This window comes from Pollachius pollachius (assembly GCF_949987615.1).
Source record: "Pollachius pollachius genome assembly, chromosome: 17".
Classification (NCBI taxonomy): Eukaryota; Metazoa; Chordata; class Actinopteri; order Gadiformes; family Gadidae; genus Pollachius; species Pollachius pollachius.
The window spans coordinates 19,582,237-19,606,152 of record NC_136950.1 but is presented as its reverse complement, the minus strand read 5'-3'; the positions used below and the strand labels follow the sequence as shown (position 1 = coordinate 19,606,152).

The window sequence follows — 23,916 nt, the reverse complement described above, 5'->3', positions numbered from 1 at the left end:
CCCTCCAATTAATATAAAGGTTAGCTCATTTCAAAGTTGAGGGGTACACCTTTCGCTTGGCTCAAAGACAACGATTGGTGAGCGAGAGCGGAGAGAACATAAAACAACAACAACCACAACAACAAGAACAACAAAACACGTTGGTTTCCGGCGCTGTGTACTTTTTGTTTGTAACATGCGTCGGGGGGGAGGGAGAGAGGGGGAGAGAGAGAGATGGGGAGGGGGAAGAGAGACAGAGAGCGGGAGAGAGAGAGACAGAGAGAGGGAGAGAGAGAGAGACAGGGAGGGGGAGAGAGAGAGGGAGGGAGAGAGAGACGGGGAGGGAGGGAGAGAGACACGGGGGGATAGACAGACGGGGAGGGGGGAGGGAGGGCGAGAGAGGAGTGCTGCCTCTCATCCTGGTTGACATGGATCTCTCCCCTTCGCTCTTCATCTCTCCTTTCTTATCTCGCTCTCTTTTGTTCGCTCTGTTGTCTGAGATGACATGGAGGCTTCTCCATCTTTATCTCCCCATCCTCTGCCTCTTATTTACTCTTGTCTCAGACGACAAACAAGAAGATCCAACATTGCTTTTCTCCAGCTTCTTGTGTTTTATTTACCGCTCTAAGCTGGATGACAAGACAATCTGGTTAATTCTGTCCCTCATCTATTTTCCCTTTATTTATTTGGCTATTTTGGATTACACTATCTGAAGCTCCTATTGTTTGTCAACCCGAGCCTTATCGCTCTTGTCTTTACACATGCTCTCTGTCTGTCTGTCTCCCCCTCTGTCTCCGTCTGTCATTTCTTTGGATTATTGTTCGTTACCTCTTTGACCCCCGCCCAGACCAGACTGGTTTCCGTCAGTAGTTTTTGCTGTTCTACCAAAAGGCCCTGCGTTGCTTGCTCTACATGACAACATATTGACGGATTCACGGTTCATAGTTTCGTTTCCACAGAATCCACGCGTCTCTGAATCCATATGTGCTTTCATCTAAGTCTCGAGTCAAATGAAAGTGTTCCCAAGCAAAGGGAAACCAAAAAGCAGATGCCATAGCTTGATCATTATTCCCAAACACAAATCTCCTTTTCAAGGAGTTTTTCTGAAAGAAATGACGTGTACTCTTATCACCTCTGCAGAAATCATTACTGGATTACGAAAACCATTTAGCCCTTGTTGTAAATTAACACGTTTCCCAATACTCCACCTCATAACATTTACATTTACATTTAGGGCATTTAGCAGACGCTTTCATTCGAAGCGACTTACAATAAGTACATTTGACAGAAGAAAGAGAAACAACAATATATCTCTGTCGGTACAGTAAGGATGCTCAAAGAACCAAGTGCCAAGCACTTACAATTGCTAGGTTAACACATTCCCAAAAAAGACAGCTAGGATAAGATGCTACAGGATGCTAAATAATATTTTTAAGTGCCAGGACGTATAACATACAATAAGTGCATAAGAGGGGTGTGTGTGTGGGGGGGGGGTAAAGGAGGAGACTATACAGAGTCTAGGTGAACCTATTGAAACATTTACCTCACCACATCTCAATCGACCAACCCCCCAGCAATGGCCAAAATTAAACCAACACTTTATCGATCCCAGATGTGAAACCCCAAGCGTGATTCCTCCTGCTGCCGTTCAAGCGACCGTGAAACGCATTACCATCGAGGTTACCCCCAGACCCCGTAATGGAGCTTGCTAGACGGTTGTAGAGCAGAAGGGGCATATCGTGCTCAGCTAATCCTACATCACCCCTTGCGTAAGGAGTAGGCGTCCGGCGCGGCCGGCCAAGTGAGTTGGTGAGTACCGTGTCTCCTCGAACACGGCCGATATTCCCCGCCTGACAAAGAGTGGCTTAAGCGCGGGACGGCACTGTATCCAATCTATTTCTACGCTGCGTTTTCACGCTCCATTGTTGCGAGAGGCTGGTGGTCATGGTAGTGGTGGGTGGGTGGTTGGTGGTGGTGGTGGTGGGTGGTGACGGGACCCATAGGGGACTTGTATTGCCCCGGTCTCGGGGGGGGTCATAAAGAAAAGGGGGCCTTTGGACGGCGCCATACGTTCGATTCGTTCCGCCAATTATTGCCACTGAGGCAGACGGGGATACTCAGTTAGCTAGAATGGCCAGCCTTCCCCCCCCCACACACCCATTCCACAAAGAGGGGGACCCAGCATGTCTTATTTTAGGGGGCCAGTCAACCAGCGGAATGACAGATTGGCCGGGCCACTCGCAAGTCAGTCCCCTTGAAAGAGACAAAAGAGGCTGGGGAGGTGTGTGTGTGTGTGTGTGTGTGTGTGTGTGTGTGTGTGTGTGTGTGTGTGTGTTTGTCTGTGTGTGTGTGTGTGTGTGTATGTGTGTGTGCGTGTGTGTGTGTGTGTTTGTGCGTCGTTGACTGGTAAAGAATGACCTGCCATATGAGAAAGGAGACATATTGAAAGGGACACAGGAAGGAGAGAGTAAGAGAGAGTATGAGAGAAAGTGAGAGAGAGAGAGAGAGAGAAAGAGAGAGAGAGAGAGAGAGAGAGAGAGAGAGAGAGAGAGAGAGAGAGAGAGAGAGAGCGAGAGAGAGAGAGCAAGGCAGAGAGACGTCGAGGCGCAGGGAGAGAGACACCTTTGACCATCTGGCTGCGCAGCGAAGCCGGAGCCCTCATCTGTATTTTTAGAGGCACACTACGGACCAAATTACTCTGTCAGAAAGATTAAAGACAGGGGAAGAGACTCCGGAGTGGAAGAGAAGGCAGGCCGGTCGCAGCGCGGCCGTAAACAGACGACTCAAAGAACGTGTTTAGCGTAGGAGCCAGAGGAGGCCAACAGTCTAAACATGCCCGCCGCGACTCTATTTTCAATTGAGTTTAAATTAAGAGTCAACGTTTTTAAAAGTTTAGAGACCAAAGCAAGCAGCTTCTAAGTTGTTTTGTCGTTTACATGATGCATTCACCTTCACCCTGTTTCATTTAAGATTCAACATTTGGAGAACAAAACAAACAGCTTCTAAGTTGCCGTGTAATGTATATTTTTATGTTTTTGAACACCTCACCTCGACTGAGCTCCGACCCCACTTCTTACATTTGTTTTCTAAGTAAAACCCAGAGGAACCGTTGCCTCTCCATGTTTCTGTCAGTCCCTCCATGGCTGTGTTAATGAAACGCCTCCACCCCACCCCCCTCACTGATAAGACCCCGTTGTGAACAGGGATCTGATTAGCGTAGCCGGGACTAATGCTCTACCGTGAGCTTTGTGGCGGGTTCGGCATGCGCCCCGCTGCCATCGCATCTTTCGCCGCGATTAAGGGAGCAAATTGCTGTGACTGTGAACGAGAAGTGGGGAGTTGGGGAGGTGGGCGGGGGGAATGCAACATGGGGTTTTAACAATCATCCTTCATGGTGATAAATCCTCCTTTATCCAGAATCCAGTCATGTACGACACGAGCCCGCACAGGCCTCGTTATGAAACTCATCCTGGGAGGTTAGAAAGCACGGGAGCAGGAAGTCAATTTTAAATTTGTGTCTTTTCTGTGTTTTTCTTTTTTTTTGCATTCCTCGTCTGTTTTCTGTTGTTCCGCTTCGTTGGCCAAGGGTGAAGCCCCTCTCCCACTCCTCACCCCTCTCCCCCTTTTCAACTCTCTCCCCCCCTCTCCTCCCCCACCTCACCCCTCTCCCCCACCACCACCGCCCTCTAGGAACCACCACTGCCCCGTCCTCATTCACTTGCAAATACCCTCGGATGAAACGAGCTGCCTTTGTGGTGCGTGCATGCTCCTCCCCCCACCACCAGCACCTCCACCCACCACAACCCATACCCTCACACACACACACACACACACACACACACACACACAGCCCCCAGATGTCCTCACCTCTCCAGCCTGCCTGCTTAGCCTTTCTGGCCCCGGGCTCCCCCCAGACGTTGTTACAATGCGTCCCTGCTCTCGAATGCTAGGAGTGGTGTTCGTTAGTCGGTTTGTGTTCTGCTGGACTGCGCCTACGTTTGGACTGTTGAGTGGCTTCCCCTTCCTCTCTCTGTAATGGGTTAAAATGGCCATTCAGCATGTTTACAACAATGGTGGCCACTTTATTAATGAGCACTTTTACCAAACATAAAGTTTCAAGGTGCGAATTTCAAAGGCGACGTCTGCAGACGGAGGCGATGCATCAGAAAAAGTACAAATGCACAAGACATCAATTCACAAACAACACAATAACACAACGCCCCAGTTCAAGCTGAGGGCCAAATCGAGAGATGGAGATGTAAAGAGAATATTGATCTCGCTGGCCTAACGTCCTGAAATGATGCTCTATTCTACTCTCCTATATTATGTTGTATTATATTCTAGCCTACTCTAATCTATTATGCTCTATTACATCCTATCCTACTCTACTCTAATCAATGATACTCCCTTCAACTCTACCCTACTCTTGCTCTACTCTATTAAATTATACCCTACTCTAATCGATCCTCCTGCAGTCCATTCTATCCTACTCTACTGTAATCCACTGTACTCTATCCTACTGTAAACCTTGTATTCTACTCTATTCTTCCTCCACACACCAACGTGACCCCACTCTCACCCTGCCTCCAGTCATGACCCCCCGCCCCCCTCTCCCTCCTTGTCATGCATTGGTCGATTCCAGCGGAGGCAGGGACGCGGGAGGGAGGGTCTGGTCTGATCATACCAGTGTGTGTGTGGGTGTGTGGAGGGGGGGCTTTTAGGTTGACTGAGTTGTGGGCCCCTCCTGACAGACCACCACACTTGGGGATGAGAAAGCGCAGGCAGCTTCCAGAGAGAGAGAGAGAAATAAAGGGAGAGAGAGAGAGAGAGAGAGAGAGAGAGAGAGAGAGAGAGAGAGAGAGAGAGAGAGTGAGAGAGAGAGAGAGAGAGAGAGAGGAGAGGGAGAGAGAGAGGGAGAGAGAGAGAGGTAGGAGAGAGAGGAGAGAGAGAGAGAGAGAGAGAGAGAGAGAGAGAGAGAGTCATGCATGCGTGACAGAGAGTCATTGAGACACAGAGAGCGAGCGAGAGCGAGAGGGAGTGAAGGGACTAAAAGCATCACTGACAGTACATTGGGGGCAGAGAGAGAGAGAGAGAGCGAGGGACATAGAGAACAGAAGGGGACGTATTAATATATATATATATTAGACTGTATATACTTATTTATATACAGGCAGCACGTGGACGAGGGAAACTTTTCAAAGGGGACGGCGGGTGCGGAGTGAAGGTGACTGTGAGGTGCGACCGCACCGCATGCTCCCACCTTCACAACTTCAGCAGAAGTTTAGCAGGCAGCGTGCCGGGAGTAGAGAAAGGGGCCAGAGACAGGGACGAGAGCCAGGGGCGAGAAGGGACAGGGGAGCGCACCACTTTTTACACAGAAGGACACGAAAAAAGTTCTGCTCAAAGGTAAGGCACAGCGTTTATTTGTTTTATTTTGTTTATTTTCTGCTGCTTTGTTAGTCCGTCTGTCAGTTTTTTGGGCGAAATGTAAAAGCCCAATAGCCTTTACATTTGGGATTTGGCAGAGTGTTTTATCGAAGGTGACTTAAAATAAGTAAAGAAAAACCGAAAAAAGGAGAAGCAATTTATCACCGTCGGTACAGTGAGGATGTTCTTAAAACCTTTGCAAGAGAAGTCTCCCCCAGGGACGAGTCTCTTGCTCTGGGCTGGAGTTGGATGAGCAGGAGGGTGACTTGGCAGAAAGGTGGGGATTTCCACAGGTTGCTTTATAATACGGCGAGGTTGAAAGGAGGAGGGTGGAGGATTGGAGAAGATGTCCAGAGGAGGAGGTGTTCAAAGGAACAGCACAAAGGGGCTACGTCTTAATCAATAAGTTAAATCAATAGCTCTCTCATGCTAATGAATGAGCCGGCGAGAGAAAGATAATGGCGATGACTTATAATGACTTATAATCAACACTCCGTGGACACAAAATACACACCAGGACGTTCTGCCTGATAGCGACTGAAGGAAGCAGGACGGGGCTGATGTGACTGAGCGGTTTTCAGAGGAGAAGCGGAAGTGGCGGAGCAATCAGAAAGATAAGGCAACTTTGAACGAGAGCCAGGTCATTCGGTGTGGTGGTTGGGTTCTCTCTCTCTCTCTCTCGCTCTCTCTCTCTTATGCTCTCTCTTTCTCTCCATTTCTCTCTCCCTCTGTCTGACACAGCACTTCTCTCTCCCAGCCTTTGAGGGGCAGCCTATTTTGTTTTTTGGCATTCAACATCCCGTCTCATTAAGGCGATGAGGTCGGCATTCATTTTCAGGTCGAAGCGTTTTTTTATTATATTTTTTCCACTCCCCTTTTTTTTTGTATTCCATTAAGATGTCACCTGTCCTCTCTTAAGCAGCAGCACTCTGGAAATAAGGATTTTTCTTTAAAAACTAAATTATTATTTTTTTCTCTCGCTGTAATGGACGTCAGCGAGTGGCAGTGAAGTGCCCTCTAAGCGCCGGGTGCATTATGCACCCAAACAGCGAGTGCAGAGCGGGTGTGATCCATATTAATCACGTGTTCACATGGCCCTTCATTCATGCCAAATATCCGCCGGCCTTGGCCGTAGGACAATATACGGGGGGAGATCGGGTTAAGGAGATAGAGAGAGAGAGAGAGAGAGAGAGAGAGAGAGAGAGAGAGAGAGGAGAGAGGAGGTCAAACCTCATCATGGAAGAGGCAGGATAAACCATGCCTATCCAGCAGGCGAAACATCCACACACGCCGTCCTGCCTTCTCTATGTAGAATAGAGATAATTGGTTCAATTAAAAAGGGATTTTTGGACATAAATGCATAAGAGCCTCCCTCCCCCCCTCCCTTGGGGACTCGGCCTCTGTTTAACTTGCGCTGCGACGACTCTGATTGCAAACTCTTCCAGATGACGCTTATCCGCGGTGACATCATCTGCATGCACCAGTGGCCCGGGTGGACGCCAGTCTATGTGATTTTATTTCCGCCCGTAAATGACAGGACGCCTTTTATTGGTTCACCACCACCCTCACCCCACCCACCACCACCACCACCACCACCACCAGCAGCACCAACAGCAGCCAGTAATTGAACTTAATGTGCAGGGGAGGAGGTCTGCCAATGGTTGTGGTTTGTGTGTGCGCGTGTGTGTGTGCGTTTGTGCGTGTGTGTGTTTGTTTTATATACATGTGTGTTTTTGTGTGCATGGATATACATTTGTGTCTTTGTTTGAGGACTGAAATGTGTGTGTGTGTGTGTGTGCGTGTGTTTGTGTGTGTGTATGTGTTTGTGTGCTTCTGTTCATCTGGGTTTTTCCTTGATCATGGATGTGTGTATGTGTGTGTGTGTGCATGTGCGTGTGTTGGTGTGCGTGTGTGTGTCTATACGTGTATTTGCATATGTGTGCATCATGTTCATGTGGGTTCATCCGTGAAAATGGCTGTGTGTGTGTGTGTGTGTGTGTATTGGTGGGCGTGTGCGTGTGTATGCACTCGTATGCGTGCTTCACGCTCATGTGGCTATATCTTTGATCGCGGCTGGGTGCGTGTGCGTGCGTTCGCGCGCGAGCGCATGACGCAATGGAAGAACGCTGGAGGAGCGGAAGGGCAGAACTGTCCCAGAGCCGGAGCCGGAGGCGTGTCAGTGACTCAGGGCGGGGGGGAAGCCGCCGCGGAGCACGGGATGAAGAGGCGCATTGTGGCGAACCCCCAGAACCGACCGCGTACGCAAACCTACGTAGGAAACACCAGCGGAAAACTGGCGCTGTTCCTCCAGCCTTCCACCCCCCCCCCCCCCCCCCCCCCCCCCCCCTCCCCCCCCCCACTGCGCCGACACCAGCGTCACAAACGGCGGTTGGGGGAGCAGCGAGGGGGTCCTAGCATGACCTGCCAGAGGACGGCGGGGGTTGCCATGGCGCAGCGAGTGGTTCGGACAGGAGGAAGCAGAGCTGGCTCATTAAGCCTTACACCTCCTGTTATCCCCCGTCGCCGTGGGGACCGGGCTGCCTGGCGTTGTGCGGGGGGGTGGGGTGAGGGTGGTATAGGTGCTGTGATGCGCTCGGGGGGGTGGACAGGGTCAAAGGGAGAAGGCCAGGGTTTGTACGGATTTATGTACATTCACAGACACACACGCATAAACGTAAACGCACGCGCGCACACACACACACACACACACACGCGCACGACTACAAGCCCACACACACGAATACACAGACAAACACAAACACACGCACACGCGCGCGTGCGTGCAGACGAATGCACACACACAAAAAATACACGCACACGCATAGACAAGCGTCCACGCGGACACACATCCGCACACACAAAGTGTTTCCAATCATTCAGAAACGACGCAGTCGGCAAAATGATTAGCGTCGGAGTGAGCTGATAAAAAAAACCTTTCGCAATTACCGGCGTTAAACACTCCAGAGGGGACGCTCTGCCGAGCGCCGCGCCGCCACGTCACACTAATCCCACAATAAACAATCCCAGACTCATTTCCCGCTCTGCGTGTCATCTCCGTAGCACTGGAAACCTCTTGTGTCAGGACTGGGGCCCCATTGTCCGGGGTCGCTGTTCCCATGCACGGCTCTCAGGAACCCCCCCCCTATCCCGCCGGGGCCGAAAGTCCCTCCGCTGGCTCTCTCTACTTGGGTCAACCGCACCCCAGCCTCCCTGGAGGCTAGGGGGTCCCACCGTGCAGAATCAATTGCGGTTAACAAATTGGCCATGACGTTTCGCCTCGGCCATGCCCCCCCCCCCCCACAAACCAGCAACCGGCCCCCCATTTCATGGGTCCTCCCCCTTTGCGGGGGTCTCCTCTCCGTGGCCGCGGTGGTCCCCAATTGAGCCCGGGAGAATGGGGTGCTTTGACATGAGTGGTGTGAAATGGGGTCTTAATAACGCTCCACGGAGCACGTTTCAGGGACACACCCACTCACAAATTGCTGGAAAATCTCCCTTTTCAACCGAGGGGATACAACGGCCGCCCGCGTTGAGACCCCCAGCTTTCAAACGCCGTCTCTTAGCCGTGGAACATGCGAGAGCTATTTCTGGAGTTCCGTTGACCTCTTTTGTTGTTCTAATACTTAATACTACTTAAATACTACTGTCTCTGTAGTTTGTGGTTTAGCACAGGGTGGGTTTTGCCCCGGCCCTTGTGCCCGTTTATCCGAGGGGTAGGCCTGCACTCCGGCGCAGCCCATCTCTCCTGAGTGTCTTCAGGTCGTAAATTGTCCTGATTGTCGAGCAATTTGCTTATCTCGGCACTCTGGGACGAGCGCTCGCAGTCGGGGCTCCGCTCCAGAGCGGCGTCTGTCTTTGTGGTTCAGAGTCTCGCCGGGTTTGGGCCGCGGGCTCAGACGTTGTCTACAGAGACGTTGCTTTGTTTCCAGAGAGAAGTGTGATGCTCTGTGTTGTCGCCTGAAAACAGCTAATGGGGGAGGCAGGTGGACTGAGGACGCGACGATACAACAATATGGCCGATCATTTTCTTTCACCAGCTGCTCCCGCAGACTTTGTCTACTCTCTCTATCTCCCTCTCGTTCAATCACTTTGTCTCTGTCTATCTAGGTCTCCTGCCATCTCTCTCTCTCTCTCTCTCTCTCTCTCTCCTTCCTTCTCTCTGTCTCTCGCTTCTCTCTCTCGCTCTTGACAAACACTACTTTATTGTTCTTTATTGTCTTATAAAACAACCCGATCACAAACACACACAGGTATAAAACCATCAGGGGGCCATGCCTGTTCAGTCATGTTCTCACTGAACACTGCTGTTCATCACGCCGGACCGAAGTGTACAGGAGTCAACAGGGGAGGTGAGGGAGCAGTGGGGAGGAGGAGAGGAGGAGGAGGAGGACAAGTTGGAGAAGGTGGATGAGTGGGTTGAAGAGGAGAAGGTGGAGGAGGAGACAGAGGAGTGGGTCGAGGAGGAGAAGAGGTTGGAGGAGGAGAAGATGGAGGTGGAGAATATCTCGGTGGGAAAATCCCATCCCCTGGTTTCTTTATCTGGGTTAAGCCTCCTCATATGATGCCTCCTCCTTCCCTCCATTCATCCTCTCCTCCATCCTTTATTTTCTCCATCCCTGCCTCCTCCTCCCGTCCGCCACGAGAGACGGAGGAAGGGGGGCCGGGCTTGGTGGCAAATGCCAGCTGCTCTTTGCCTTAACAAGTGAGAAAACTCAAGGTGGGATTCGTCGAAAACAGCGACGTGTGGAATGTTTCCCCGGCGCAATTATGTTGCGTGTCACCTCATTAGACACGACAAAATAGTACAAAATGCACCGGGGATGCGGGTCATGACCCCTGGGTGGGGGGGGGAGGGTGTTGGACGAAGGACCCGGGGACCTAATTTGACTTCATAATGGCAAAGAGACCCGTTGAATGGGCTGAATAGAGTAGGGGGCCAGTGGGTCAAGTCTCCCCCCAGCGCATGATCACCCCCCCCTTCCCTCTCCTACACCCCCCAACCCCTCACCCCCGGCATCCCGCTGACAATACCGCCACTGCCTCCCCCTTTGTTGCTCCTCCACAATGATGAAGTGCGATGAAGAGCGAGGCATTGAGCCTAGGGCCGCACAATGCACTCCCTTTCAAGACATAATGGAGTCAAACTCGCTCTTTTTGCAGTCTGTTTTCTTGGCCTTCCATAGACTTCTCAGACGCCCCACCCTCCCCCCTCCCCGCCCTCTCCCCCCTCCCACAATGCAAACTGTTACTTGTCTCTCTCTTCGCTCCCACTTGCATCCACAAAGTCCTCCTCCTCCTCCTCCTCCCTATGCTGCCCATCAATCTGCCTGTTTTTTTTTCCCCCGGCTTGTTAATACAGTCAAAGGAAGGAAGCAGATGCTGCCTTATGCTGGGTGTGTTAAAAACAGATACAGCTGGCGGTGGGGTGGTGCTTCTGGTGGGGGGTGGTGGTGGTGGTGCCGTGAGGAGGCGGGAAGGGGAGAGGGGAGAGAGAGGCGTTTTCATGTCAAAGCGCTCTGCTCAGATCAATATATTGCCTTTTAAAAACGCAGTTCAGAGCCTGGGTCGCTGTAACGCTGACCTCTTTCAACTGAGGTGTTCCCACTGGCGGAGAAAGGGTTTTGAGGAGTTTTATACTCGGGAAGAGCCAGTGCCCACGTCAATGCAACACCCAGATATCGGGAAAAATAAGTCACTTGAGTAGGCCACAGCTGTAGCCTCACTCTCTCTCTCTCTCTCTCTCTCTCTCTCTCTCTCTTTCGTTCTCTGTCCCTCTCTCCCTCTTGTTCTCTCGCTCACTCTCACTTTCTCCCTCACTCTCTCTTTCTCACTCTCACCTTTTCCCTCACTCTCATTCTCTCTCTCTCTCTCTCTCTCTCTTTCTCTCTCTCTCTCTCTCTCTCTCTCACTCCCTCTCTCTCTCTCCCTCTCTCTCTTTCTCCATTTCCCTCTCTCTCTCTCTTCCTCCCCTGCACTCCTTCATGCAAGCAGAGTAAGATGGAGTGTGTTGGAACCAAAAATGTGTATGTGTGTTTCTCATGCGCCAGAAGAGGTGTGGAAACAACAACGTGCCAATCACAGATCAGCACACCTTGCTGGCTCCCCTCCCCTCTCCTCACCCCTCAAACTCAACGGATGGTGCATTGTGTCTCCAGTTTGTGTGTTGTAGTAGCCCTACTTTTTACTGTTTACATGTGCTGCACTGTATCAGCCGACCACTGGGGCCACACGCAGAGAGCTCTTCCTGGGTGTCTGAGCAAACGAAGGCTCGGCGAGGGAGTTTTCAGAGTGCGTATGCTGAGCACAGCCGGCCAGGGTTTTCTATTTATACGTGTGTGCCGGTGTGCGCATCAATTCCCAAAGTTGACCAAACATGGTTGTACAAACGTCCATAATGACCGGAGTTTCACCATAACCCGATTGCTCTATCAGATTCTTGAGTGTTTGTTTCATACATTCATATTACAAAGAGAAGGTAAAATAAATTCTCAGAATCGCCAAAGGCAGATTACATTGGGAAAACTGGTTGCCACCGCAAATGTTATTTAATGGTGGCATGTTCAGCTGCGGTGTGCCGGGATTCTCATGGCTAAAGGTGGACTGGCGTGTCCCCGAGCTCTTGTTATTCCCATCATCTGTCTCCTCCAAAGAGCCCTCATCATAATGACCTTTCACACAATCTCTCTCTCCCGGGCTCACGGTGTTTCCACATCACGCCGATGTCCAGCACTGCGTTTCATGGTGTCTAAGGCGCCTGGGTCTGCACATCTTTTCCCATCGCATGGATTTGTACATCTGTAATTCTGCCCAAAAAACCCCAAACCGTTTTTTCGGAGAGCATATCTTTCTGTGCAGCAACGTTTATTAATCTGGTTCCTAGAGCAGGGTACTCTGCCGTTGAAAGGTTGGCTTCTCTTCTCTTCTCTCCTCTTTTTTCCCCTCATCTCCTATCTTATCCTCTTAGCTCTCCTCTCCTCTCCTCTCTCCTCTAAGCTCTCCTTTCCTCTTTTCACTCCGCTCATCTCTTCCTCTCTTGGACGTCCCTATAGCGGAACTCCTGCGTTCCTCCTTCCTCTCCCCTCAATTCTACTCTCTAATAGATAAAAGAGACAGGGTTTCAATCTCTCCTCTTCCCCCCTCCTCTCCTCTCTCCCCTCCTCCCTCTCCTTTCCTTCCCCTCTTCTCTCCTCCCCTCTCTCCCCTCCTCTCCTTTCCTCTCCTCCCTCTCCTTTCCTGCCTCTCCTCCCTCCTCTCCTGTCCTCCCCCCTCTCCTCTCTCCTCTTCATTCAAAATGTCAGCGATCTTAAACAACTGGCGCTAAGGAGCCCAATTTCATTCAATCTTGATAGGCCACAAGACGCACACACAGCTCATTATCAGTGAACAAGAAAAGAAAACCCAGAACATCAATAGACTTGAATGGTCTTCAGCGCTGCCCAATTGACCGTAACATATGCCATTCAGAAGGCCCCACAGTGTCTCGAACGGTTAAACAAACGGCTGTTTGGCTAGTTAGCTAGCCAAACAGCCGTGTGGAAAACGTAACAGGAAGAAAATGGAATCAGGTCGGAATCCTGTGTGTACCGGTCTGAGGTGGGAACGTTCTCGCTGCGGACCACACCGTGTTCGCGGTGTACCTTGTAGACGACCTAAGGCAAGAGGCCCGCCCACACGCCTACCTCCTCCGATAAACAAACGTCTGTTCTCGCCTCTGATTTGCTTTTGGATGAAAGCGTCTGCCAAATGCCAAGATACTCATCATACTCTCGTGTGCTTCTTTCTCAGGACGCCTCGGCAAACAGCCTGCAGCCAGAAGAACAAGAAAACATTGGCGGCTAGGACGAGTCCGGACGCACAGGTGCGATCGCACTCATCAACAGGCTCGCCGTGCGTCGCCATGGGGGACCGAGGAAGCTGCCATCGCAGCCGCCTGCTCCTGCACCTCCACCTCGCTCTGAGCGTCCTCAGCCTGCTGCCCCAAGGCATGCTGGGTAGGCCCGGGGCGGTGGGGGCAGAGGAGGGGGGCGCGGGATCGCGGGCCCTGCTGCAGAGGGTGAAGCGGGGCTGGGTGTGGAACCAGTTCTTCGTGCTGGAGGAGTACATGGGCATGGAGCCGCTCTACATTGGCAAGGTGAGCCGGCTGCCGAACCCGTGCACCTGTGCACACACACACACACACACACAAGAGCATGGACCCGCGCACGCAGAAACACCTCACGCACACGCACACACACACACATGAGCATGGACCCGCGCACGCAGAAACACCTCACGCACACGCACACACACACACATGAGCATGGACCTGTGGGCACAGAAACACCTCACGCACACGCACACACACACACATGAGCACGGACCTGTGGGCACAGAAACACCTCACGCACACGCACGCACACACACACACAAGCATGGACCTGTGGGCACAGAAACACCTCACGCACACGCACACACACACACACGAGCACGGACCTGTGGGCACAGAAACACCTCACGCACACGCACGCACACACACACAAGCATGGACCTGTGGGCACAGAAACACCTCAGGCACGCACAGACACAAACACAGACACGCACACATACATGAGCACACAGAAACACCTCTCGCACAGACACACATACACCTTACCCACACACAGAGAAATATTTTACACACAAACCTACACACACACACACACAGACACACACAGAGACTAAGAAAAGAAGGGGTATTGATTGTTTTGCTTCGCACTAGACCTTAGGCCCTTTGACATCCTGGGACCCATCGCAGAGCCATCTCGCTGTTTGTATCGCAGTCTGACCTCCCGCCTTTCCTCCATATCGCTCTCCTGCCTTTCTGGGGTGAACTCTTAGTAAAAGACCAAAGGGAAGGCGAGGACAACAGGAGGAACTACCGCACTACCTACAACAGCACGGCGCAGGAATGCGAAATTATTCGGGGGGGGGGGGGGTAGCATTAGCCAAATGCTAATGCTAACTCCGCCGGCGGCAAAGCAAACAAATGGACCCTGTAGACACTGGCCAATTGGAAAGTAATCCTGTGGAGTGGCGAGCCCTCTGCCTCTTCCTGTCTTCCTCCCACAATGGACCCAGGAGAGAGGGAGAGAGGCAGAGGGAGAGAGGGAGAGAGTTAATTAAAAGCGAACAAGAGGCTCCGCCACACTCCAACCCGCTCGCTGTAGAGACGGGCGTCGAAGCCACCCACACGGGGATGACATCATCCCCGTGCGGGGAGGGGGGCGGAGGGGGCAGAGGTTGGACTGAGGGGGTCTGGGGAGTAGAGCTGGGATTCGAGTTTACGGTTTAGAAAAAATATATATGTTTTTTTTTTTTTTTTTTGCCTAAAATCCGTGGCAACCAAAAGCAGCAGCGCATCACATTTATCCCAGCATCTTAAACTGAGGCACGCAGCAGAGTTATTTATTGAGCTTTTGTTAATCATTGCTATCCTTCAAATGAATTCCAAACATACAAAATATATCTATTTCTCATTTATCGAAAAAAATAAATCGATTGAAAATCGATAATCGGTTTTGGTCTGAAAAAATCAGAGATTTAAATTTTAGGCAAAATCGCCCAGCCTTTCTGGGGAGACAGTGGGCGGGGGGGGAGGGTACGTGGTTTGCTATTGCCGGCGTTGGCTGAAACAGCCGATCAATGCTCGGCGGATCGACCCGGTCTTCGTGATCAGCGGCAGGAAGCAGTGAAGCACCACCGCTAAACCACAAGCCCCCATATCACTGACTGTCTCCGAGCGTTTGTCCAGATCTCTCTCTCTCTCTCTGCCTATAGAAGCCCCTGTTTATGGGGACGGGGGGACGGGCCCGCGATCTACCCACCGCAAAATCTGATCCATCAGTGGCAGAAGAGTAGACTAAATATAGAGCTTCCGATCCGGGCTTCACACTGGAGGGCAGACCCCCTCTCCCCCAGACCCAGGAGCCAAACATGTGGAGACAATGAACTGGGTCTGGTGTTGGTTAGCCGGGTAAGACCCGCCCGCACTACCCCCTGATCACATCACATCTCGCCTCTGACTCCCAAACCTCGCTTTGAACCTTGGCCGCCTCCTCGTTACTCCTTGATGAGCCATCGCGCTGGGGGGACTGTGGCCGCGGTAACAGCCTGCCGCATCGTCATAATCAACATCATCATCATCATCCTTATCGTCATCAGCACCCCCACCTCCAACCCCGCTCTGACCCCCACATCTTAAACTCCCCCCCCCCTCGCGTTTGGCAGGGGTAGCCTCAGCTTATGAAAGCCATGATGAGATAGGCTTGTTAGCGGACTGCTGGGTGGTGGTGGTGGGGGTGGAGCTCCTCTAGATGGCATTGGGGTGCAGGGCTGGCCCGGGATGAAAGCCTTTCGGAGCGGAGGATTCCCAGTAAACCACACACAGCTGTGTGTTCAAGACGCATTTTCCTCAACGCTTCCGTGTGGAGCGCCATATTGATCCACCGCGAGATAAACCTGTGTGTGTGTGTGTGTGTGTGTGTGTGTGTGTGTGTGTTAATATGTGTGTGTGAGTGTGCGTGTGTGTGTGTGTTCCTGTCACGATTCAGATGTACTATTCAGAGTGTGTGTGTGTGTGTCTGTGTTTGTGTGTGTGCGTGGCTGTGTGTGCGTGTGTGTGTGTGTCCACATGTTGGTAATTAGAGCCGGAAGAATGATGTGGTCAATGAAAGCGACCGATCGATCATCAGAGAGAACACCCACATCTTATGATTCATCATCCTCTTTAAATGAATCATACCAACACTAACACAGCACTACTGCTAACTTCTACAACTAATCCTACTGATAACACGATACAATAATAACAACCTCACAATAATGTTGATGAGAAAATGATAATGACCATCGTCATCATCATCATTATTTCCTTCTTATTTCATATCATCACAATGATAATCCTAATAATCCCAACAACGACAAAACTGCACATGTCATGGATACACCGGAAATGGTCGGACCAAACCACAAGGAGGATAGAAGGGGAAATCGGCATACAGTGTTACCGGCCTTAACATACGTTCATTCTGTCTCTCTCTTTTTCTCACACACACAAACACCGACACATACACACGCAAACACCCAACATTAAACTCTCCCTTTTTCCCATTTAGCATTCTTCATTGGCGACTGAGTCTCCCCCCCCCCCCTCCTCAGTGCCACTTTTTCAAGCCTGAGTGAAATGAGTGTTTGTGACAAGCCAGGCTATTACCCAGAGAGCCACTCAGCCACACAATGCATTGTGCGATACCGAGATGACTCTGGCCAAAGCCCACGCCCCTACCTTTTAACACCCTTCACCACCAAACACACATGCACACACACACACACACACACACACACACACACACACACACACACAAGCCAGCCCCGTTCCCTTGCAGTGTTTTACTCCTGATTGCTATGTCTCTCTTCCACCCCCCATCACCTGGATTCACCTCCGCCATGAAACCCAGGGGTGTGAGCGGGGGTGGGGGCAGATGGAGTGAGGGAGGAGAAGGGTGGGGGGTTGAGGGGGTTGAGGGAGACGAGGGCTGACTGGGTTTGTGCCCGATAGAGCGGCTCGGGTAATTGATAGCCTGAGAGTGTCAAACTCTCACCCTTCTCTCATCAGGCGCGGGCAGAGAAGAAGAATCAATGAGACGAGGGAAAGGGAGTGGGAGAGAGAGTGGGAGAGAGAGAGAGAGAGAGAGAGAGAGAGACGGATAGAGAGAGGGAGACAGGGGCAGAGAGAGAGACAGAGGAATGAGGAACAGGTGAAGCAGGGAGATGGGCTTCAGATACATCACTGCCAAGAAACGGCAGCGCCCAGCTCACAATGGGGAGTTAATCCTAAAAGAAGGAGAAATCCATGTGGTTCTGAGCGGGGCCAGGCCAAACCAAACAGGGCCAAACTGGACTGGGCCGGCTGCGTCATCTGAGACGGGGGGGGGGGGCCGAGGCTTCAGTTGCGCTGCTGGCTCCCGGTGGCGTGTCTTCTGTACATCCCTCAGCCGTGCGTTGTGACCGGGGCCAAGCGATGTTTATTAATATTCTGCAGAGTCAGAGCTCAGAGCTCAGAGCAGAGCTCAAAGGGCGCCGTTTGCCCACATTCAAATGAGATTTAACGCCTCACCAGAACCTCAGCCTCTACATGGAGAGATGGGACGCGGGCTGACTAAAAATACTACACAGAAAGGGAATACACTTGTGTTTCCTGTCACGATTCAGTTGTACTATTCAGACAGTGTGTGTATGTTTGTGTGTGTTTGTGTGGGGTGGGGGGGAGATTTGGTCTTCTCTACAATGCATGGAGCAGATCTTGAGTGGTCTTTTCTATTCACCCCTGCTGATTGTATATCAAAACAGAGGTTGGGCATGATTGATGTGAATTACTGCGAGAGAGAGAGAGCACTAGAGAGAGAGAGAGAGAGAGAGAGAGAGAGAGAGCCTCCGGGACCACACTACGAGTTGATTGCATGTGAACAAGGTGTGTTTACCAACAGGGACACATCGACAGGCTTCTTCTGATTACTAAGATATATGCCGCTAAACCGCGTACATGATTGAACGTGTGCTTGGGCGAATAAGTACTGCATACACACACACATCCACACACACCAACACCAACACACACAGACACCCACACCCACACAGCAACTTGTTTGGCCTAGATTCAGAGAGATCCAGCGATGTGTGGGAAATGTCATAGATACATACGCATCGAATATATTTGTATTATTTTGTTCTTGACGCCCGCAGACGGAGACAGATAATCACCAGGGTAATACATTAGTTGATGCATTCCGACAGATTAAGGCAGATGGGGATTCTGGTAAACATAGGATTTTGTTATTAGTAATCACATCTCTAATGTAGTGATGAAGGCAGCGAGCGTGATTGAATACATGTTTACCATTTTGACAAAGTCATTCCTTCGAGCCAGAGACAACCTGCCTAAGAAAATAAATGTTTATTTCTGTACGGTCGGCTATGAGCTGAAATACTTGAGCTGATTGGGAACTATGCAACACTCTCAGTCGTTCAGCAGAGGCTTTCATCCAATGTGGCTCACAGTGAATTCTTTAGATACTCAGTCAAGGATGCCAACTGATGCACGGTAGACGTAACCCACATGCTTTCAGCTGGCAGTCAAACACCCCAACAACAGACTGGCCTGCCCCAAACCCGGACCTCTGCAGTCCCAATCCTAAACTCTAGGTTTCTTTTCTGTGTTTTCCCATCAACTCATCAACTAGTAGTATTGGTGAGATACATGATACTTAACAATAAAAACAGAACGTTTGTTTTTCTTCCCTTCACAGTATTTTACCAATGAATTTTACCTTCTTTTTCAAGATTCTGTTGATCAAATTAATCAAATAAACCTCTCTCTCTCTCTCTCTCTCTCTCTCTCTCTCTCTCTCTCTCTCTCTCTCTCTCTCTCTCTCTCTCTCTCTCTCTCTCTCTCTCTCTCTCTCTCTCTCTCTCTCTCTCTCTCTCTCTCTCTCTCCCTCCCTCCCTCCCTCAGCTCCACTCGGACATGGACGAGGGCGACGGCTCTATTAAGTACATCCTGTCGGGGGAGGGGGCCGGCTCCACCTTCACCATAGACGACAGCACGGGGGACATCCACGCCATCCAGCGGCTGGACCGCGAGGTCAAGGCCCAGTACGAGCTCCGGGCCCAGGCACGCAACCGCCTCACCGACCAACCCCTGGAGCCCGAGTCCAAGTTCATCGTCAAGATCCAGGACATCAACGACAACGAGCCCAAGTTCCTGGACGGGCCGTACCGGGCCAGCGTTCCCGAGATGTCCCGGATAGGTGAGCAGGGAGGGGGAGGCGGGGGGAGAGGGATAGAGGGGAGACAGGGAGACGGGGAACGTGAGGGCAGTCTTGAGGACCAATCTCCCAGAGAAAGATGTTCAGACTCAGACGAGGACTCTTGGGTTCTGAGTTCGGTTGAATGGATCTGATCAGCCTGAAGTAATTCCGAGGGAATTCAAGTGAGTTCCTTATTCACATTAAAAGTCTGAAAAGGACTTCACAGGCCTGCATTATAATTCAGCCCCTCAGTCTTTTCATTGTACCAGGCCAGTGAAAGCTTAAAAATTGCCCTTTCTTCCGTCCTGTTCTCCATCTTTCTGGCGGACTAAACCCTCAAAGTGAGCTATTCTTTGTCTGGGAGGTAAACAAGGTATGGCTTAACCTTTTAGTGCTTCTTCTTCTTTGCTCTGTTCCTGTCTGTCTCCTCCCTTCTCCACATCCTCCCTTCCTTCAAACTTTAAACCACCCTTTTAGACCTCCTTAGCTCGACCGCGTCTTTATGCTGAAGATTCTAGCCTATAATTTAGCTGAAACTACCTTTGTATCTTTTTTCTTTCCAGTTAAAATAAGCAATTCTACCTACGCCATAAGATATATTAAATTGTTCTCGAGCACTTTCTTTCAAAAGAGTTATATATTTTTTTGTACCACAGCTCGTTGAGAAAGCTAGGTGAATTGTGCAGGAAGTGGTTTGGAATCCGCCCAGTCTCAGTGACATATGCTTTGTTCCTCATCTGAAACCTGCCCTTCAAAATTGGTGGCACACATTGATCCTCCTAAAACGAATACCGCAGGAAAATCGAACGGAAAGGAAAGAGGGACAGAAAAAATAATAAAACAGGCCTAGGAAACCAACATTTGAAGAGGACGACTGTTTAAATGCATTATAAACCGTTTATTTAATCGTGTATGCTTCTTGACTGGTCATAAAGAGCACTTTAGATTTGCTCATATCAGCGTGTTAGCTAGCTCATTCCACAGCAGACGTTCTTCTCGAGGTTATTGCACTGCGACAGTGGATTTCCGATGTGTATACACATCGGAAAGACGTTAAGGGGAGTTTTCCCTCCCGGAATTCCAACGGTGAACTCCAAAAGTTCACCGTTGGCGTTTCGGAAGGACGCATCTGGAACGTTCTAGCGGAGATGGGAGGGGAACCTTGAGAGAGGCTCACCGCCAGCTTCCAATGGATTTCCTAACAGTACATCTTTGTCTTCCCGCCAGGAACATCTGTTATCCAGCTGACGGCCACGGACGCTGACGACCCCACCTACGGGAACAGCGCCCGTGTGGTCTACAGCATCCTGGAGGGCCAGCCCTACTTCTCCGTCGACGCCAAGACCGGTAACCATTTATAGAATTCACAAACTTTGGCCTTCCCAAACGTTTTCACACACAAAGATAATAAACCATCAGCCAGTGGCTGGCCATGCGTTCCAGCTGTTTATGTGGTTTCAGCGCCTGAGTAACGTTGGCCGCCATTTTGAGAGCTAGGGAGCACGGGATGGTAGTTTTGGCCCAGCCTGTTGAGGTGTTGTGTTTGTCGGTTCCTCTTTGGCACGCACACGATAATTGGTGCAGTATAAAAAGCACATTTTGTATTTTATATGTAATAGGAAATCCCCCAAGGTAAGGAAGAGATATTTAACATTAATCAGTTTTCAATCAGATTAATGAATGCAAATGAAACAGATGGAGGAGGCAGGACAGAATCTGCTGACAGAATCTTCATGGTAGAAATTGTCGAACCCGGTTATTTTGCACTGTGAGTCAAACAGGCTAGACACGAGATGATTCTGCTCTCCAACCATCCATGAAAACAAAGTGAGAAAAAGGGTTTAAGTTTGAGTGGTGTTTAGCTACACACAAACCAAAAAATATCAACATGACCTTCTCTAATCCTACAACAGAAATGCTTTGTGTGAGTTTTGGACTTTGTGTGGGTTTCGGGCTCCTATCACCAAATATTTATTTTCTGGAGTTGCTTTATGTTGTTCCAGACGGTATTGGCCAGACAGCGAGCAATCCGTTTGAACAGTTTGATTCTGATAACTGGCTTAGCCCAAATGTATGGCTGCCAGCAGTTTGATTGAACACAATCAAAGCCTGGTTTCATTTTTTTTGCCAAACTCCAAAAAAAGTGGCCTTTAACAAAACTTGACTAGTAACAACACATGGTTTAAAAATATATATTATCGGGTGTGAGGGTGTTTAGTCAATAAAATCCACTTCAAACGTTTTCCACCGTTTGAAGTAGACCTCTCAAGTGGAATCGTGCCCTCCCAGATGTATCATAGACACTCTAGAACGTACCAACCGGTAAGGGGGGAGTAAGCTCCATCCCTCATCCACTCTGGACCGTACCAACTGGTGAGGCGGGAGTAAGATCCATCCCTCATCCACTCTGGAGTGTACCAAGTACGTCTGGAGTTAGATCCATCCCTCATCCACTCTGGACCGTACCAACTGGTGAGGCGGGAGTAAGATCCATCCCTCATCCACTCTGGACTGTAACAACTGGTGAGGCGGGAGTAAGATCCATCCCTCATCCACTCTGGACTGTACCAACTGGTGAGGCGGGAGTAAGATCCATCCCTCATCCACTCTGGACTGTATCAACTTGTGAGGAGGGAGTTAGATCAGTCCCTCATCCATCTAGGCAGGAACCTCCCAGTTGTGATGTCACAACTCAGAAACTCCCAGTTGTGGCGTCCCAACTCATGCGGATGGATTCCTGTGCCCGACACACAGACAGGAGGCTCTCTGACGCTGAAACCTCCAGCTAAACAATAACCGGACAGGAAGAACCACAGAGTCAGCCGAGCGGAGCGACCCCTGGTTACTGGTTAACAGCGGCCGGCACCCAGACCTCCAGACCTGACAGGCTGTCTCCTGATCGCTGGGATCCACTTTGTGCACGGTCTGGCGGGTCTCTCTGGGTCTCATTCACAGGACGAGACATTCCTCATCCCTGGGTCACATGACTCGCTCTCTTGTCTCTAATCCCTGCCACTGTCCACTCGACTTGAGCGGGAATGTCTCTCCCCCCTTCTCCCTCCCTCTCCCTCTCTCCCTCCTCCCCCTCCCTTTCTCTCTATGCCGCCCTCTCCCCCTCCCCCCCTCTCTCTCCCCCTCTCTCCCTCTCCCCCTCTCCCCCCCTCTCTCTCCCCCTCTCTCCCTCTCCCTCTCTCCCTCCTCCCCCTCCCTTTCTCTCTATGCCGCCCTCTCCCCCTCTCCCCCCCCTCTCTCCCTCTCCCTCTCTCTCCCCCTCTCCCTCCCTCTCTCCCCCCTCTCCCTCCCCCTCTCCCTCTCTCCCCCTCTCTCTCCCCCTCTCTCTCCCTCTCTCTCCCCCTCTCTCTCCCTCTCCCTCTCCCTTTCCCCCTCTCTCTCTCCCTCTCTCCCTCCCTCCCCCTCTCCCCCCTCCCCCTCTCCCCCTCTCCCTCTCTGTCTCCGGGTGTGCTGAAGCATTCGGTTCAGGCCCGGTCAGGCATGAGCCAGCAGGGTTAATATTTCACCAGTGGCAACAAGTCCTGGCCCGTTGCTACGAGGAGGAAGGGAGTCTGTTGATGAAGAGATGTTTTCTGATGGGGTCAGCCTCTTACAATACTTATCTCTCTTCAATCCCTGTCTCCCCTCACTCCCTCCCTGTTTCTCTTGACACCTCCCATGCTTACTTTGCAATCTTTATCTATCCATCCTCTCTCTCTCTCTCTCTCTCTCTCTCTCATTGCTTATTCTCTCTCGCTCGCTCGTTTCTCTCTCTCTCTCTCTCTCTCTCTATCTCTCTCTCCCTCTCTCCCTCTCTCCCTCTCTCCCTCCCTCCCCAGGCCTGGTGCGGGTGTCCCTGGCCGACATGGACCGCGAGACCCGGGAGAACTACACGGTGGTCATCCAGGCCAAGGACATGGGGGGTCAGCTGGGCGGGCTGGCCGGCACCACCTCCGTCAACATCAGCCTGAGCGACGTCAACGACAACCCGCCCATGTTTGACCAGAGTGAGTCACAGTCGAGACTTCTCCCTCTCTCTCTCTCTCATCTCTCTCTCTCTCTCTCTCTCTCTATCGCCCCTCCATGTCTCTCGACCTTAATGTCCTTACGGCTTTCATCAGCTGTGTCCCCCCCCCCCTCCTTCAACCCGTTGCCTTGACAACCGCGGCCCTCCCCCCGCCCAGGTTTGAAAGCGACAAACAAAGAAATCTTCTTCTTTTTCTTCTTTTCCAGTTCGTTTGATCCCCTTCTTCCCACCTTTCCCTTCGTCTTTCTTCTTCTCCTCCTTTGTTTTCCTTCCTTATCTTCCTCCCTCCCCTCCGTTCCTCCCATCTCTCTTCCTCCTCTTTGCCTCCTCCTTCTCCTCCTCCTTCCTTCTCTCGACTCCTGCCCTCCTCCTCCTGCCCTCGCCTCCTAGCCTACCTCCTGCGTGTCTCCTCGGTCTCCTGCTCTGACTCAACACCTCACCTTAAAGAGCCGGTGAACCTGCTTCAGCTGGATTCCCAACACTATGGGGTTCTAAAAACAAAGTTCAACCCACGGTACCATTGGGCTTCGTTTTTAGCACGGTCGTTGGGCATGAGCGATTCAATGAGCGACGTTGTGCACGAAATGCACCAGTCAATGTGGTGTTATACAGAGAAGCTTACCCCTCGCTCGGCCATCACAACAAACCGCTGCACAGACGGAGCTCCAC

The 23,916-nt window shown here is 51.2% G+C and overlaps 1 protein-coding gene across 1 annotated transcript in view; it reads left to right on the top strand.

Moving 5' to 3' along the window:
* Nucleotides 1-13,303: 13,303 nt before the first annotated feature.
* Nucleotides 13,304-23,916, top strand: part of LOC307088959 (cadherin-20-like) — a gene marked incomplete at its 5' end in the record, with an annotated part of 23,342 nt that continues 12,729 nt past the window's right edge. Inside the window, 5 exon segments of the mRNA XM_079755039.1 lie at nucleotides 13,304-13,537; nucleotides 18,935-19,229; nucleotides 20,457-20,576; nucleotides 23,060-23,227; nucleotides 23,638-23,699. Of these exon segments, the coding sequence (XP_079611165.1) occupies nucleotides 13,304-13,537; nucleotides 18,935-19,229; nucleotides 20,457-20,576; nucleotides 23,060-23,227; nucleotides 23,638-23,699 (879 nt within the window).